At 53.2% G+C, this 17,242-nt stretch overlaps 1 protein-coding gene across 5 annotated transcripts in view; it reads left to right on the plus strand.

Annotated features, from left to right (window-relative positions):
* Nucleotides 1-17,242, plus strand: part of HDLBP (high density lipoprotein binding protein) — a 67,197-nt gene that overhangs the window by 34,832 nt on the left and 15,123 nt on the right. For all 5 annotated transcript variants that reach the window (XR_012332879.1, XM_073806998.1, XM_033859403.2 and 2 more), the window contains 14 exons: nucleotides 746-858; nucleotides 2,613-2,770; nucleotides 4,002-4,217; nucleotides 8,988-9,194; nucleotides 9,292-9,507; nucleotides 10,023-10,229; nucleotides 10,389-10,496; nucleotides 11,369-11,473; nucleotides 11,832-11,910; nucleotides 13,543-13,682; nucleotides 14,608-14,712; nucleotides 14,804-14,917; nucleotides 16,112-16,198; nucleotides 16,344-16,475. Coding sequence is in view for 4 of the 5 variants with exons in the window: in XM_073806998.1 (XP_073663099.1) it covers nucleotides 783-858; nucleotides 2,613-2,770; nucleotides 4,002-4,217; nucleotides 8,988-9,194; nucleotides 9,292-9,507; nucleotides 10,023-10,229; nucleotides 10,389-10,496; nucleotides 11,369-11,473; nucleotides 11,832-11,910; nucleotides 13,543-13,682; nucleotides 14,608-14,712; nucleotides 14,804-14,917; nucleotides 16,112-16,198; nucleotides 16,344-16,475 (1,950 nt within the window). In the remaining variant the exon portion in view is untranslated. The remainder of the gene's footprint in view (nucleotides 1-745; nucleotides 859-2,612; nucleotides 2,771-4,001; nucleotides 4,218-8,987; nucleotides 9,195-9,291; nucleotides 9,508-10,022; nucleotides 10,230-10,388; nucleotides 10,497-11,368; nucleotides 11,474-11,831; nucleotides 11,911-13,542; nucleotides 13,683-14,607; nucleotides 14,713-14,803; nucleotides 14,918-16,111; nucleotides 16,199-16,343; nucleotides 16,476-17,242) is intronic.

The following is a 17,242-nucleotide window of genomic DNA, read 5'->3' on the forward strand; positions in this document are numbered from 1 at the left end:
AAGGGAGCTGTGGCTTTGAGAGCCAGAGTCTCGCTGAGCACTGCGGCCACTCAGGAGTGGGGTCCGGAGGCAGACTGCGGGGTTCCTACCCTGAACTGAGGAACTGTGTGCCCTTGGGCCTGGTCCCACCTGCTGCAAGTCCCCTCCCACACCTGGGAGACCGGACGTGGGAGAACAACCAGTCACCGCACGCCAGAGGCACTTAGACTGCTACCCCTCCTACCTCTTGCTGTTACACTGTCGCCACAGAGCAAGGGAGGCTGCTCTTCAGTGGCTCTTTGCAGCTACTGTCAAATGATACATTTTATAAGCATTAGGATGCATGAGGATAACAGAGTAACCAAATAACTGAGATAGTTGTTAGTAGAACCATCCAGATGTTGATCTGTGTCTGGGGCTGGGTCAGACATGTATTGGGTTCCATTGGGGCCCCGTGGGTGGAGAGAGGGGTGGCCCCTGGGCGTCCTGGTCCTGAACCTCTCAGCTGGAGCCTACATCTGCTCTGTTATGGGCAACGGGGGGGAGGTTTTCCAGGGTGCCCCCCCCCCCGCTTGAGTTTCTCCTTTTCATCACTTGGTGAGAGTTTGGGAATCACCTTATGTCAGCAGTTGTAAGTGAGGAAGATAAGGTGTTGCTTGCTGGTGAAGCAGAGTGAACCCTGGGCTTAAACTCTCAGCTGAACGGATCAGGTAGCTGCGAGCTGTCTGTGCCGGACTTGCCTCTCTGACTCACCCCCCTGCTTCAGTGGCTCACCCGGATCGTGTGGACTCCCGAGATCAACCATGAGCTCCGTCGCCGTTCTGACCCAAGAGAGCTTTGCTGAACACCGAAGTGGACTGGTTCCGCAACAAATCAAAGGTGACGGCCCCTTCCCCACTGTTCTTGTTGACTGTAAGACACGGCTCTTTCCAATCCTCATGAGAGCCTGTGGCCTCTCCAGAGGTGCCTTTCAGCCCTGTGCTTGTGTGGTGGGCCAGGACCCACCAGTGCTGTGTGGTCCGTTTTGCACTACCCTCGTGTGAGGGGTGAAATTGGCCAGGAGTGGTGGATGGATCGCCTACAGTAAGATTTAAAATGTGGACAACTTTCTGGAAAGCCAGTGAATTTGGCCTTTGTGATTATTAGGATTCTTCTCCAAAATCGCTATTGCCCAGTTGTGTTGAACTGGACTCGGGGATGGGAAGCATCCCAGAGCTCTGTCGGGAGATAGCTGTGAGGATGAAGGTGGGACTCGGGCACTGCACTGGCCCAGGCAGCCAGCCCCAGTGGGGACCAGTGCTGCCCAGGAGGGACAGTACACGAGCTGCGGCATCTGCAGGACGGTCGCTTCGGCGTCTCTAGCTCATACTTCACAGTCTTGTCTTTCCCTTCAGAGTCTGATGTGTGTGTATGACTGCAGGACAACTTGACTTGAATGCTGTTTCCATCCAAAGCCCTTCATCTGTAGTTAGATTTTATAAAATTTGTAGCTGAAAGAGTAGCTTGTTCTACCCTTTGTCGTTCCAAACATTCTTTAAAGTTTTCCGATAACTAAATTGAATATCAGTTCTTAAGTTTAAATTAAAATTACAAGTGCGTTTCATCCGTCACACTCGCCACGTTTCAGTGGCTTGTCTCTCAGCAGTGGAGACCTAGACACTGCCGTTCGCTTGGGTTCTCAGTGCCTGCTGCCTGGGGCTTCCACACGACCCAACAGCCCTGTGGGGTCTGCGCCCCCGTGTTTAGGTGAGGGGAGCGGGCACTGGCAGACTGGAACAGCTCGTCACACGGAGTCTGTCTTGGCATCCAGGATAGCACGGCTGCATGGCTAGAGTCGCGACCCTGGAGTCGGAATTCCAAGGGTCATCCCTCTGCTCTGCGTGCACCTCTGTTCACAGTAGTTTTTATTGGGCCCTGCCATTGCCGAACACTGTTTTCAGCCCCGGACCCTAGGGTGACCCAAACAGTCACGCTCCTGCTTCCATGGAGCTGTGGTGAACGGTCGGGGCACTGTGGAGGGTGGAGCAGGGGGTCACCGGGACCTGATTTCCTCCTGTGCTCCCTGCGTTGGGAGTGCGGGGGGCAGAGATGGCAGGTCCCGCGATGCTTTCAACATGGTACATTACAGTGGGAAATCAGCTGCAATTTACCTCGGGGGGGGGGGGGTTCTCGCTGGCAGTGCTGGGCAGCAGCAGCATTTTGTTCTGCAAATTTAAGAGCTGGCTATGTGCCAGGCATTGTCGTGGTCGTGATTGTTTTTGAATACAGGATTGGAAGACTCTTCAGGGCCGAAAAGTCTGTGTCAAGGCCTTCCATCAAGGAGCTCACCCCATTAGGGGAGCAGTGGGGCATCCAGCGTCTGAGCTGAGGCTCACAGGGGAGGCTGTGCGTAGGGCAGGGGCGCCATCCGGATCAGAGTCTGGCCCTTCCAGTTGACAGGCTGAACTTGAGGGCGCTGGGCCTGCGGAGCGGCGGGGGCCCTTGCCTGTGACCGAGGGAAGAGGTGGGGGGTTGTCAGTGTCAACTGTCAGCAGTCAGTGCTCTCTCTTTTTGACGTTGAAACCCTCCTCGTGGTTTTTCCATCTAACACTGAAAGTGATGTGCTTCCTCTTAATCTATGTTGGCCGGTCCAGTTGCCACTTTAAATTCAGAGGAGGAGAGCGACCCTCCAACCTACAAGGATGCCTTCCCCCCACTCCCTGAGAAAGCAGCTTGCTTGGAAAATGCCCAGGAACCTGCTGGCGTCTGGAATAACAAGATCCGGCCCATCAAGGCTTCCGTCATCACTCAGGTAGAGAGTCTATTCTTTTTTCACCTGCCCCTCCAAGTAGGAAGCAGTGGTGTCTGATGGGAGGTTTTTGTTTTTGTTTTCTTTCGGCTGTGCCGCACTGCTTTCTGGATCCTAGTTGCCTGACCGGGGATCAAACCCCGGGCTTCGGTGGTGAAGGTGTGGGACCCTAACCACTGGACTGCCAGGGAATTCCCGGGAGGGTTTTTGAACATGCAGATGTGAGAGTGCTTTGGACATGAGAGGAGGCCTTTGGATTAAGTCGGTCTCCCCACCCCCCAGAGCTCTAGGGAAGCACAGCTGCCCTGTACCCCAGCACCCAGAATGGATGGTCCCATATGTTTTCAGTCCACTGCAGTCCAGTCTGTGCTCCAGCTGCTGGAACTGCCCTTGGCTTCCGTGTCACCAGTGTCAGCAGCTGTCCCGCTGTCTTGAATCAGTTTTCTCCCCTTGATTTTTTGGGACTCCGCTAGCCTGTCTCTGCTCCCTGGAGCTGGGGTGTTGGCGGGCTCAGTGCTCTCTCTGTGTGTCGATGTTGGGTCATGGTTGTCGACTACCACCCACGCACTGAGAAGTCCCCCTAAGCCCAGGACTCATCGCCGGCTGTAGTCTGGTTCCCCCAGCCTCCTGATGTTGTAAATGCACCAGGTTCCACATAGTGGCTCAGGCCCTGAACCACAGTCCTGTTGGTTCCCTGCTTCCACCCTTGCCTCTGCTCAGCCCGAGTCCTCAGTCAGAATGTGTCCTCCTTCACACTCTCCGTTGTCTTCTCATCTCACCCACAGGGTGGGCTGAGGGACCAGCACTCCCCCTCCTACCTCGTGGGCCCCCGCTGTGCTAGATGCTCCCCGCCCCCTTTGTGAAGCTCTCCTCCCTTCCCGCTCCTCTGCTCTGGCCCCTCCCAGCATAGCCAGCCAGGTCCTTCTCCCCTCCCAGTTTGTTTCCTTCACTGACCTTGCTCATTACTGTTATGTGATGCCCCTTGCCGTCATTTGTACTTGGTTGGTGGCGGGGCAGGGGGTGTCTTCTTCACTAGGACTTCTTCACAGTCTCCTGCCCTTAGGCGCTTTCCACTTGTCTCTTAACTGCCCTCTGGGGCCTTGGAGCAGTAGGCAGGGGTGATACTTAGTGAATGAACAAACTCACGTTCTTTACTGTGTATGTTCGGTTTCTGGACACTCCTGTCTTCTCTTCTTGGTCTCTTAACCTTACCTTTTTGACCTTTTCTGAGCAGGTGTTCCATGTACCCCTGGAGGAGAGGAAATACAAGGACATGAACCAGTTTGGAGAAGGTGAACAAGCAAAAATCTGCCTTGAGATCATGCAGAGGACTGGCGCTCACCTGGAGCTGTCTCTTGCCAAAGACCAGGGCCTGTCCATCATGGTTTCAGGGAAGCTGGATGCTGTCATGAAAGCCCGGAAGGACATTGTTGCTAGACTGCAGACGCAGGTGGGTGTTCCCCGGCCGGTCCTCCCCAGAAGGGGCACTCCAGGCACTGCGGACACGGCTCAGACCCGATCCGACTCTTGCCACCAGTGGGCAGGGCCATAGAGTTTGCAGGCAGGCCAGCAATATTCAGAGCCTCCTGGCACTTTTAGTGTGAAACCACTAACTCAGTGATAGAACTAGGGCACCTCCCATTTCTGCTCTTGCGGTGAATGAACTGAAAGTTAGAGGGGCGTCCCAGAGCTTCAGACACGCAACTGAGCTTGCCCAGTTGGTGGAGTGAGGACATGCATGTGTAGATCAGCAGTTCCCACTTCAGGCTCTGAGGGTCAGTGAGTACGTGCCTTGTTAAATACACACTTCCAGGCCCCGGGCTTGGGAGATCACGAATTCCATAGTTCTTAGCAGTCTGATAGCAGTTACTTGGAATTTATTTGGGAACCATTGTAATAAATGAGTAAATCAGTGATGCATTTCTCCCGAAGTGGCATCACTTAAAGGCCAAGATAAATGCAGAGGATCGTATTAAAATGTAGTATGACAGGTCTTTAGATGGGTTTAGGTGGGAATGAGGGTTCTTCCCACCTGTTGCTGAGTCTCTGAGCTTTTGGGAGAGCTGGCTCTAGATGTGGTGGTTCAAAGATGGGGAGCTGACGCAAGAGGGGCCCCAGGGGGCTTAGTGGGGAGGGGAGCACAGCCCGGTGGGCTCCCATAAATATAACCACATCCTGTTAACTCACTTATTAAAGTTAATAAAGTTAACTTCTTAATATACCCACATCAACCCAGTCTGTGTATGGTCTTCCCTCATCATCTCAAAGGCGTCCTTCCTGGTTGGATTTTTCCTCAGTGTCCGGATGAGACTTGCCCGCTCCCGCTCGTTCATTCCTCAGCAGCTCCTTCCTCTCCTCTCCTTAATGCCGTTGATTTGTTCTCGAGGGACAAGCAGGTGTTTGGCTCGTTCCACTGTCCATCGTTACTCCTGTAAATCGGAGGGTAGATCTAGGGGCTCTCGATTGCTTTCATGTTCAGCTTGTATGTTTGGCAAGAAAACGTGTGGGTAGTGCTTCTGTACTTGGTGTTGATTCCAGGATTGATCCGTAGACTCAGGTGTCTTCAGCAAATCCATCCATGGTAAAGTTCCTGACCAATCTTTTGCTTAATAGTTCTATCAACCATTGCTATCGCTGCCTGAATTCATTTGGGGTTGCAAGTGATGGCTTTCTAGTCTCTCCCTCCTCCTGAATTAGTTGGTATTCTGATGAAGAACTTCCGGGTGGGACGTGCAGGATAAATCATTGATCCTGGGCTTCCCTTGTGGCACAGTGGTTAAGAATCCGCCTGCCAATGCAGGGGATGTGGGTTCGAGCCCTGGTCTGGGAAGATCCCGCATGTCACGGAGCAACTAAGCCAGTGCGCCACAGCTACTGAGCTTGTGCTCTAGAGCCCCGGAACCACAACTCCTGAGCCCACGTGCCACAGCTACTGAAGCCCACGCGCCTAGAGCCCATGTTCCGCAACAAGAGAAGCCACCACAGTGAGAAGCCCACGCACCGCAACGAAGAGTAGCCCCCCTCGCTGCAACTAGAGAAAGCCCGCACACAGCAACGAAGACCCAGTGCAGCCAAAAATAAATTTATTAAATAAGTAAATTTATTTTTTTAAAAAATTGATCCTTTTCCCCTTAGTTTTTAGACCACATTGGCACTCTGGCATCTTGGGTCCATGGGTCTTCTCAGTGTCATCATGAACTTCTGGTGTGTTGATTAGTTCTTTATGCAGAAATTGCCTTGTCTCTGGCCCACGGGAGCTCCTTCAGGGAGGCACCCTGCACCTTCTGACATAACTGTTCATCTTGAACCACTTCCTTATTTGTAACACAGACTGACCTTAGCCATCTCCTTCCACAGACCTGAAGTCAGTTGTTGGTCCAAGAGTTCTGGATGTTTATGGTGGGAAGTTGCATGAGTTCAAACACATGCTTCTAATTAAGGTGAAAGATGGTGGGGTTTTAAAATCATTGAAGTAATTCTCTCTCTATTGAGGTTATGCTATCATCTTGATATATAGTTAGGTTTGTTTGTTTTTAGTTTATTTTCAGTTTTTAAAAAGTACTTAAATATTCCATGATTGCAAAGTCAGAGCCCTGTGAGGTCCTCTTGGCCCCTTTCTCCCCTGCTGGGTGGTCTTTGGGGTGTTCTTCCATTGTTTGGTTTGAGAATAGAAGTGAAAGGTCACCTTGCTGTGAACTCTGTTCTGCACCTTGATTCTTCCTGCACTGCATCCTGGAGCAGTCTGCATCGAGGCGCAGGTGGTGGCTTTCCTCGTTTCTTTACACAGCTGCGCAGTGCTCTGTGGGTGTGCTGTGATTTCAGGCATTCCTCTTGATGGGCACTTGGGTGGCTTCCAGACTTTTGCTCTTAACAAATCATGCACAGTTAAACACCTTGTGCACCTGCTATTTCCTGTTTTACACAGTTATCTCGGGAGAGATTTCCTAGAAGTGAGATGGCTGGGTCAGAGGTTATCTGCATCTGTAATTTTGCCATCACAGCCAGATCCCTCCCCTGAGGTGCTGTGCGTTTGTCCTCCCGTTGGCTTTCTCAGAGCCTTGCCAGGGCCGTCAGATACTGGGACTTTCTGGACTCTGCAAGATAATCGCGTATACTTTTAATCTGCGTTTCCCCTGTGCACTGGTCTCCTGCCCTTTGCTGTCCAGGTAAAGGTTTCCGTCCTGCTCGACGCAGTGGGGCTCTTCAAACCCTGCATCAGTAACACGTTACAGATACAGTTCCCAGTTTGCCACCTGGGTTTTGATCTTGGTATGTTTTGCTGTGTGAAAGTTTCATTCTTACGTAGTCAAAATTCGTTAATCTTTTGTTTTTTTGAGTTGTTGTTAGGAAAGTTTCTTTTTACTTTGGGTCGTAGGAAAGTTTATTCTTATTTTCTCTGGTGCTTGTAAAGGTGTTCTTATGTTTCAAGTCCTGATCTGTTTGGAATTTAGTGTGAATGGTGCCACAGACAGATCCAGAAACATCCTTCCCCATATAGCTATCAAGTCATTGACACCAATTTTAGTTTCCCCGCAGTGATTTGAGTGGCAGTTCTTATCACGTGCTAAATTTTCGTGCTAACTTGGGTCTGTTCCTAGATTTTGAGTTGGTCTGTCTCTCCGTGTGCTCATGTTCTCTGTTTTATTGGTAATGGTTTTATATTTTAATATCTAGTCCAGTTACTGCCACCACTCCTGTACTGTTCTCTTTCAGGATTTCCTGTCCATTCTATTCCCTTTTGTTCTACCCTTCAAGCTTGATCATCAGCTTTTTGCTCCGAGCGGTGTTAGATCACCCAGGGCTGTGCTCTGCCTTGTGGGACGCACGTTCCACCTGCTGTGTTTTGGGTCCAGCTGCTGAGATGAGTGGTCCGCCTTTCGCATCTTCTAACCATGTGTTGTCAGTATGAGTTAAAGCTGCTGAGTCCGGATCCTAATTTTTTCTTCCTCTTACGGACAGTAAGAGTTGGGTAAAGTAGTGGTTTTCCCCAGGGTTCCCCTGTGTGCAGTCATGTGCTTCTTCCTCCCCAGCCTCGTGTCGACTCTGCTTTCTCGTGTCTCCTTCGTGGGAAATACCCCGGTGGAGGTTGGCAGTGGCTGTGGACAGTGCGCGGCCTTAACGAGCGAAGCTCTCCTGCCAAATACAGCTCTGGGGCTGAGGGTGCATGTATATTTGGTCATGGTAAAAAATATACATCCGCTGATGGCTATTTTCTTGCAAATTTTTATCATGAAAGGATTTTGATTTTATAGAGATGATCATTTGATTTTTCTCCTTAGATCTAACAATATGATGATTTATAGAAATGGATTTCCTAATATTGAACCATGTTTAGAATAAACCTCATTTGCTCATAATTTATAAGCCACTGGTCTTACTTTCTGTGCTAGTTGGGAAGTGAGGGCCTTTTTCATTGCCTCCGTGATACAATTTAACATTTCTGTTGTGAGTGTTGAAAAGTTGGCTGTGAAGCTGTGTCCTTTGGGGAAGGAGGGAAGCTGGCTGGTCTGTGACTTCCTGCTGCACTAGTGGTGGGAACCTTAACACTTGGCCCTTTTCTTTTTTTTGACATCCTCTTGGTTGATGACTGTTTATAGATCTAGGAAGACTGGAAGCCTCTGTCTTCCTCCCAGATTTTCCTGTGACTTCAGAAAGTTACTTAATTTCTGGCAGTTTGAGGATTTGGATGATTGTCGTTTTCTTTCCTCAAATGGGTTGTCTATTTTAACTGGTCGTAAAAGAGATAGCAAGAAGAGTTTGTTCCTACCTATAGGGCTTATGTCTGAAGACAAGAGCATACAGTGCTCCAGAGACAACAATTCATCTGGTTAGTCAGTCTGTGCCTGCGTTCCTGCTGTGTCCTAGTGTGGTGTGAGGAGTCACTGAGCTAGGAAGCAAGCACGTACCATTCTTGAGTATTCCTGTCCTCGTGATGGCTTAGAGCTGGGCTGAGAAGACACTGAAGGAATAATCGTGATGGCTGAAGGGGTGACGCAGGACCATGGGTCTGTGTCACGTTTGAACTCGTTCAAGCCTGGGGCTTGGTCCTGCTTCCCCATGCAGGCCATGTTTAACCCGAGACTGTTCTGAAGGACGGGTTGGGGCTGGCAAGGTGAGAGTAGGCAGAGGTGGCGTTCCAACCAGGGAGAATGTCGTGGGAAAACGTGCTTTTGCGGAACCTGCAAATGTTTTTGTTTTTTTGGTTCTTTTCCTGCCACAGGCCTCAGCAACTGTTGCCATTCCCAAAGAACACCATCGCTTTGTTATTGGCAAAAATGGAGAGAAACTGCAAGACTTGGAGCTAAAAACTGCAACCAAAATCCAGATCCCACGCCCAGATGACGCCAGCAATCAGATCAGGATCACCGGCACCAAAGAGGGCATCGAGAAAGCTCGCCACGAGGTCCTGCTCATCTCCGCCGAGCAGGTGTGGCCAGCCACGGGCCTGGTGTGCGTGGTGGCCTTGCCCCAACCACCGGGAGGCCCAGATCTGTGCCCTCATGGTTTCCGTCCTTCCCTCTCAGGACAAACGTGCTGTGGAGAGGCTGGAAGTAGAGAAGGCGTTCCACCCCTTCATCGCGGGGCCGTACAACCGGCTGGTCAGCGAGATCATGCAGGAGACGGGGACACGCATCAACATACCCCCGCCCAGCGTCAACCGGACCGAGATCGTCTTCACGGGGGAGAAGGAGCAACTGGCTCAGGCTGTGGCTCGCGTCAAGAAGGTTTACGAGGAGAAGGTAGCAGTCAGGAGGGGGGCAGAGAGCAGCCCAGCCCTGCCCTGTAGCCTTCGAGGCCTGGACAGCTCCAGTCGCCACAGTTAGAAGGGGGCGCCTGCGCCTCCCCGTAGCTGTGAGGCAGTGGGCCAGGCTCTGCTGGGCGGCTGTCCCCACGGATTCCCACCCGAGCTCCCCCTGCCCTGTGTGCCCCTGGGCACGTGTCGCTCAGAGCTGATCAGGCCTTTGGGTGAGCTGTTAGCCTGAGTCGGTGGGCTTTGAGGTCTGACGCTGGTTCCTTTATTTGGGGAGAGGACGGGGTGTTTTTGTTTCTTCCTAGCTAGTTGCAATGATTACTCTGGGCTTGACTTAAATTCTGCAGTAATTCTTTTGAGGAGAAAGCCCAGTCCTTGATTAGTGGAGTTTCTGGGAATTGGCTGGTCATCGTCTTCACTATTCGGGGCTCACTTGCTGTAGTCGGGGCCCCGTGTCCTGCTCCCGGCCCTTCCCTCTGACACCCTCACGGCGCTCTTACTTAGAAAAAGAGGACCACGACCATCGCAGTGGAGGTGAGGAAATCCCAGCACAAGTATGTCATCGGGCCCAAGGGCAATTCCCTGCAGGAGATCCTGGAAAGAACTGGAGTCTCTGTGGAGATCCCTCCTTCAGACAGCACCTCAGAGACTGTGATCCTCCGAGGCGAGCCTGAAAAGCTGGGGCAGGCGTTGACTGAAGTCTATGCCAAGGTAACTGCTCACTGTGGGGAGACTCCGATGAGCGTTTCCTGGGACCGTGTCAGGGGAGGGCAGCACTCACCTGTCTCTGAGCCCTGGTGAGCCACCTGCCTTGGTGTTCACGAAACCTGGACTCTGCAGACCCACGGGTTTGTTTCCTGGTTTTCCTAGGCCAACAGTTTTACGGTCTCCTCCGTCTCTGCTCCTTCCTGGCTTCACCGTTTCATCATTGGCAAGAAAGGGCAGAACCTGGCCAAAATCACTCAGCAGATGCCAAAGGTAAGGAATCGTCTGCTGTGTTGAGTTGATCTTCGTCATCCCATTGCTGACATTGCTTTTGTCCTGTGGGGGTGGGGGTGCCTTTGAAGACCGGGGCACCCGTTTTAAAGATCAGTTGTTGTGGGTGACAGTCAGCTGCTCCGTGGTTAGCCAGGGGTGAGCAGAATACGTTTTTTCAAATACCTGTGTCACGTCTTTGGGTCTTTTTAACCAGGGGAAGAGTGTATTGCTAAGTCTATTGAATATCTCAAGAAATACCTCATTTAGTTGTTACGGTGTCGTAACCTGTGAGTAGTTACATCTGAGAATTTCGTGGAGCAGAACTTGTATACGATTCGTGTGGAGGTGGAGTCTGTGGGCCTTTCTGCCCTCCGCGTCTCTGTCCTTCGGGCGGCAGTAGGTCCGGTAACCTTGGCAGAGAACGCGAGCGTCGTATTTCGTTCCTGTTCTGTTCAGAGTCCTGGTTCCCACGGTGGGGCTGGCTCCGTGGCGCCGGCCTCCCGGGTTGCCCTCCCCGTGCGTTGTTTCTCACCTGGTGTGTTGGGCCGGGTGGGGTCGGGGGGCAGTGGTGGTGACGTTTCACCCCCGTTGTCGTCTGTCTCACCCCCCCTCGCACACGGGGGGGGGGGGGGCGTGAGCAGTGAGGTGTTGATGTGCTCCATGCCAGTGGTTTTGGTGGCGCACAGTGGGGAGGCCTTTGCGGTTCCCACACAGTGTTTAGTACCAAAACCGTGGTCATCCCCAGACCGCCTTTCCAGCTTCTCCTGGTGTCTGTGGATCGGCTGCTGCCCCGGGAGAGCAGCCCAGGCTCGCATAGGAGGTTGCTGTGGCCGTGCCATCCCGGTGGGCCGACTCTTGTTTTGGTGCGGTAGGTCCACATCGAGTTCACGGAGGGCGAGGACAGGATCACCCTGGAAGGCCCCACGGAGGATGTAAACGTGGCCCAGGAACAGATCGAAGCCATGGTCAAGGACTTGGTAAGGTGCCCCGGGTGCTGGCCGAGTGGGCATAGGGCATAATCCTGTCACTTGCCAGTCAGACCTCATTTGGGGGCCCTGGAGGCGCGGGAGGGGGGCCCAGTCGGCAAGTGGCGAGTTCTGAAACAGCTGGAATCTGGCCGAAGTCCGGGAGAGCCGTGGGTAGACGAAACCTTACTGTGGAAGAGGGTCTTGCGAGAGGCCTGTAGGACGATCCTGCCGCAGACCCTGAAGCTGAGTGGGAAGAGAGGGCGGCCGCTGCCAGCTCCCGGGCCTTGGTTCTGGCTGTGTGTCTGCGGATCTGGGCCCAGGTCCTGGACTCTGGTCTCCAGTGTCCTGCTCTGTGCTTCTCCCACAGATTAACCGGATGGACTACGTGGAGATCAACATCGACCACAAGTTCCACAGACACCTCATCGGGAAGAGCGGGGCCAACAGTGAGTGGGGGCAGCACGCGGAGGGCAGGTGGGGCGTCCTCAGCAGAGCGCCAGCGGGAGGGCGGCCTAGACTCCTAGCTGGGGCCTCCCGCAGGGCCGAGGTTGGCCTGGAGCTGATGGGCCTAGAGGTGAACGTGATGAGCCTGGTCGTGAAGGTATGCAGGGGGCCGTGTCCTCACAGTTCAGCCAGACCTGCTGGGGTGGGGTCTGCCATCCGCCATCCTCACGTGCGCCCCTGACCACGCCCCTGCTGGGCTGGCCAGCCCAGGCTCAGCCGCGGACTGAACCGGCTCAAGTTGGAACGTGCCGAGTGAGCACTCCGCTTGAATCCGCGGATGTCGGATGTGTTTTGAAATCCACTGCTTTGCTCAGTTTAACTTCAGTGCCGTTCTAGGCATCACGGTGCTCACCAGTCCTGAGAACAGCTCTGTCCCCTGTGTGTGACCTTTGGTGGAGGTGAGGTAGCGGGCACCCCCCGCCAGTGTAGGTAGGACACCTCCGTGTGCCTGCCCTGTTGGGTTTTGCCCTGTGCAGTCCATTCTTTGTTCAGAGTAAATGTAAGCTAGTTAGTTGCTGCTGCTTTAGTTGGTGTCAGTTGTGAGTTCTGGAGCGTTTTAAACAACGGGCAGACGCCCACAGGGAGTGACACCAGTCAGTGCTGCTTGAGCCGTAAATTTGCACACACCATAAATTTGCTTTTGTTTTTTGTTTTGTTTAACTGCAGTGTTTTCTTAAACAGAAAATGTAAGGAAGTGCAGTTCTGATGTTAATTTCTGGTTTCTGCTCCCTGGGAAGTGCAGAGCCACTTTGCATTGTTCAGAGAATTGTGTCTGTTCCGTTCTCTTCTGGTTCAGTTTCTCACCTTCGTTTTCTTTCATCTAAAATCTGCCACCCAGCTTCTGTGTCCTTGGCTCTTGTCCCGTGTGGTTCTGCCCTGGAACAGCAGCCCCCGAGCGGGTCGGCCCCATGGCTGTGTCCGTGTTTGCTCAGATCCCTCCTTGGCGACCCTCTAAGGAGCTTGGTTCCCCTTTACTACATGGTGGGCAAAATGCCGACCCCATTTCCTGGTGATGAGGCTTCCCCAGGGTGTGGGAGCCTGGATCTCTGTCTAGAGGAGGTGACAGGGGAGGGTTGTCAACAACTCCACTGGTTTTGCAAAGACAGTGAAGTGCTCAGGCTGGAGCTGAGCTGACGATGGAGTCTCCTTAGACAGCATGGCCTCCATGGGCTCCAAGGTGGTCGATGGGGGTGCTTTTATCTTCAGGTAATGTGGGAGCTTCTGGATTTTAATGGCTTCTTATTTTTATTATATTCTTGAGAGTAATTTTTTTTTACTTGAACAGTAGTTGTCTGTCTCCACATTAGAAATGCGCTGGCCATGCCCAGACCAGCTGTATCTCAGGCACCGAGTGGCCCTCGCCGTAGGACACTGGAAGTTCTCAGGGAGGTGCCAGCCTGTGGTCCATACCTGGCTCCTTGTCGAACATGGAAGGTCTTGCTGTGGAGTTTTTGCTTATGGGATGAGTGGTTAGCTTTGGGGAGGGCTCTAGCCCTGTCCTGCCACGTTGTGAGTCATTGGTGGCGCAAGGTAGATTCTGCATCCAGTTGCGCGTGTCCTTTTGTGTTCTTCAGTAAACAGAATCAAAGACCAGTACAAGGTGTCTGTGCGCATCCCTCCCGACAGCGAGAAGAGCAACCTGATCCGCATCGAGGGGGACCCGCAGGGCGTGCAGCAGGCCAAGCGCGAGCTGCTGGAGCTCGCCTCCCGCATGGTGAGCCCGCGGCTGGGGCTGGGGCTGTGTGGCAGCACCTTCCTCCTGTGCCGTCCTAGAGGGTGGCCGGTGCGGGTGTGACTTGCTGGTACCGAGTTTCCTTCATTCCCCCCCATCCCCAGGGCCCCATGTAGTGCTAGGGAGGTGCTAGGGCTCTGGGTGCTCAGCCTTGGCCAGACCCCAGAGTCCCAGCTGCAGTGATGACTTCTCTGGAGGTGATTCTCGTGTGCAGCCAAGGTCAAGAAGCACGGCTGTGGTTATCTGCACAGCCAGCGTCGGGGTGGTGCCTTGTTCCCCATCCCAGAGACTAAGCCACCAGCCCTCACACACGTTTCTTGGTTTTCTGAGTCAAATGCAGACAGATATCTCCTTGCTCTGGGGTGCCTTATCCTGGTACTGGGTTGCTGAACCCTTGTTTCTCTGGCACCCTGATGCCAGTCTGATCCAGAACCTCCCAGAATTGTTGGAAGCGTCTGCTTGGCTGTCAGTGTTTGTCTCTGTGTTCCAGCTCTGCTCGTTTTCTTGTACTTCCCACGTTTTGATAGGACCTCTGGAGGAGGGTGAGAGCCACACGGGTTCAGCACCCTGTGTCGAGCCACTCTTCCTTAATCGTCCGCACAGGGACGCGGTCCGGGCCACGCGGTGTTCAGGAGGGCTGTGCAGGGGGCGAAGCCTCGCAGCCCGCCCGTTAAGTAGAATTGCTGGGTGAGCTGCTGCGCCAGCACTTCTGGGTGAAGGGTCCTACACTCCGTTTTCTCGTCTGCTTTGTTCAGGAGAATAACACACAACCAGAGTAACGTGCAGTGTGGGCATTGCTGGAGAGGGCAGGTGCTCTGCGAGGGGTGCTCCCTGGCAGCCGCTGGTGCCTGGCAGTGCTGCAGGGGTGCACCTGGGCGCCCCTCACTGTGCTCAGTTGTATTTTTAGGAAAACGAGCGTACCAAGGATCTAATCATTGAGCAGAGATTTCATCGCACAATCATTGGGCAGAAGGGTGAACGGATCCGTGAAATTCGGGACAAATTCCCAGAGGTAAAGGTTTCCCAAAGACATTCTTGATTCAGTATTTTGGAATCCAGTCCTCGCTAATAATCAGACTTGGTCTCCTGATGATTTGTTCTAGGTCATCATCAACTTTCCAGACCCAGCACAGAAAAGCGATATTGTCCAGCTTAGAGGGCCCAAGAATGAGGTGGAGAAATGCACGAAGTACATGCAGAAGGTGGCGGCAGATCTGGTGAGGGCGCGCTTCCATGCTTTGCTGTGCGACAGTGTCGAGGGTGGTAGGGGCTGGGGGTGCTCCCCAGAACCCCTGCTTCGGGGAGCGCGCTCGGGCACTGGGGCAGCCCCCCACCTCACGGTATTTAGAGCAGCAGAAATCCTTTTCCTGTGCAGAGTTACTTGTTTCTTTTCATAAATTTATTTATTTACTTACTTTTGGCTGTGTTGGGCCCTCGTTACTGCCCACGGGCTTTCTCTGGTTGCGGCGAGGGGGGGGCTCCTCTTTGTTGCGGTGCGCGGGCTTCTCATTGCGGTGGCCTCTCCTGTTGCACAGCACGGGCTCTAGGCACGTGGGCTTCAGTCGTTGCAGCACGTGGGCTCAGTAGCTGTGGCCTGCGGGCTCTAGAGCGTAGGCTCAGAAGTCGTGGCACAGGGGCTTAGTTGCTTCGCAGCATGTGGGATCTTCCCGGACCAGGGCTCAAACCCGTGTCCCCTGCGTTGGGAGGCGGATTCTTAGCCACTGCGCCACCAGGGAAGTCCCTGCTTTGTTTCTTGAGGGGTCTTCGGATACCTAGGCAGAGAAGTTCTCCCATCCAGTAAGGAGAAGAGAGGGTTACACACGTAGCCTGAGGAGTCACGTTTTGATTTGTTATCTTCCTCGAAACTTGGAATGCGAAGAGGCGGTTTGGAGAGTGCTGAGGGCGGTTGGTGGGAGGGCTGCAGGTGCCCCGTGCTTTCCAGGGGTTCTCGGGGGCTTGGACTTGACCTCCTCAGAGGGGGGGGTGATGGGGAGGGCTTCCCAGCGCTGCCCTGGAGGGTGGGAATTGCTGCCCTCATGGGCATTTTGAGCTCTCTCCTAGGCCTGGCATCCCGGCCTCTGCCCACCCTCAGGCAGCTCTGCTCCTGGCTATGACACCAAAGAGCTGGTGTGTGTCCAGGCACTTCTGGATTGTAGAACACGTGTGTAACAGATCACAGGCGCTCTCGCGGGCCGCTCTTCCCGGGAGGGACTTTGCGGTAGCTGACTGGCACGCCCGGTTGGTCAGTTGTCGGATAAGTTGTCTCACCTTTCCTGTGACAGATCTCTGGAGGTCAGGTGGGGAGAGAAGTAGGTCGCAGAATCCTGTCATTCCGTCCCACCTTCAGGCACAAGAAGGACAAGTCAATCTGTAGTACGACGGTTAATTGTACCATCTTTTGTGTTTTTTAGGTGGAAAATAGCTATTCAATTTCTGTTCCGATCTTCAAACAGTTTCATAAGAACATCATTGGGAAAGGAGGTGCAAACATTAAAAAGGTGACCGGCCGGCGTGTCTCCCGAATCTTGGCTCTGCCCCCCCGCCCCCATAGCCCTGCGCTGTTCTGGCTTTAGAGCTGAAGAAGGGAGCCTTGCTGCCCAGCCCTGGGAAGTCAGCCCCTCACGGTCCCCTCGCTCCTTGTAGATCCGGGAGGAAAGCAACACCAAGATCGACCTTCCTGCAGAGAACAGCAACTCGGAGACCATCATCATCACAGGCAAGCGAGCCAACTGCGAGGCCGCCCGGAGCCGCATCCTGTCCATCCAGAAAGACCTGGTAACGGGACGCTGTGTGGCGGGGTGCTCTAGCCTGGGGCCTGGGGCGCAGGGCCGGGTGGGCCACCAAGAGATGCCTGCCGCTTGTCCCACTCAGGTGCTTGGAAATCGTCCCATTCTGAAGGTGTTACTTTTTTTTTTTTTTTTTTTTTCAATTTTTTGAAAAATTAACAGGCAAGAGACTGCATGTGTTTAAAGTGTGCAGTGTAAGTTTTGACCGCTGGAGTCACCTCCACGATCCAGATAGCGCACACCGTCACCCCGAAATACCCTCATCCCCCTTCACTCCCGCCTCTGCCCCACTGGGCTCCTGGGGCCCCCCCATCCACCCTGGTCTCTGCGCTGCCGTGGGTTGGGGTGAGTTTCCTGCTTCACTGTGTGAGGGGAACCGTGGCGCCTCCGCCCGCACGCAGGCCTCGCTGTTCTCAGACCACAGGTCCTTCCAGATTCACCACGTTGTCACATGTGTCAGTGCTGCTTTTCACTGCCGGGTGACGCTTCATCACAGGAGATCATGTTCCTTCTTGTGTGAGCTTTGTAGTTTGTGTCTTTCAAGGGGTTTCCTCTTTTATCTAAGTTGTCAAGTTAACTAGTGTAAAAATTTTCTTCATGTTCACGTATTATCTCTTTCCTGTCTCTGGTAATGTCATCTTTCTCATTCCTAGTATACGTAATTTGCAGCATTGTAGAATGATCTCCTTTTAACCCTCGTAATATTCTTTTCTCTGAAATCTACTTTTTCTCTTATCAAAATGAGATTCTTTTAGG

Source organism: Tursiops truncatus, chromosome 7 (assembly GCF_011762595.2).
Source record: "Tursiops truncatus isolate mTurTru1 chromosome 7, mTurTru1.mat.Y, whole genome shotgun sequence".
NCBI lineage: Eukaryota > Metazoa > Chordata > Mammalia > Artiodactyla > Delphinidae > Tursiops > Tursiops truncatus.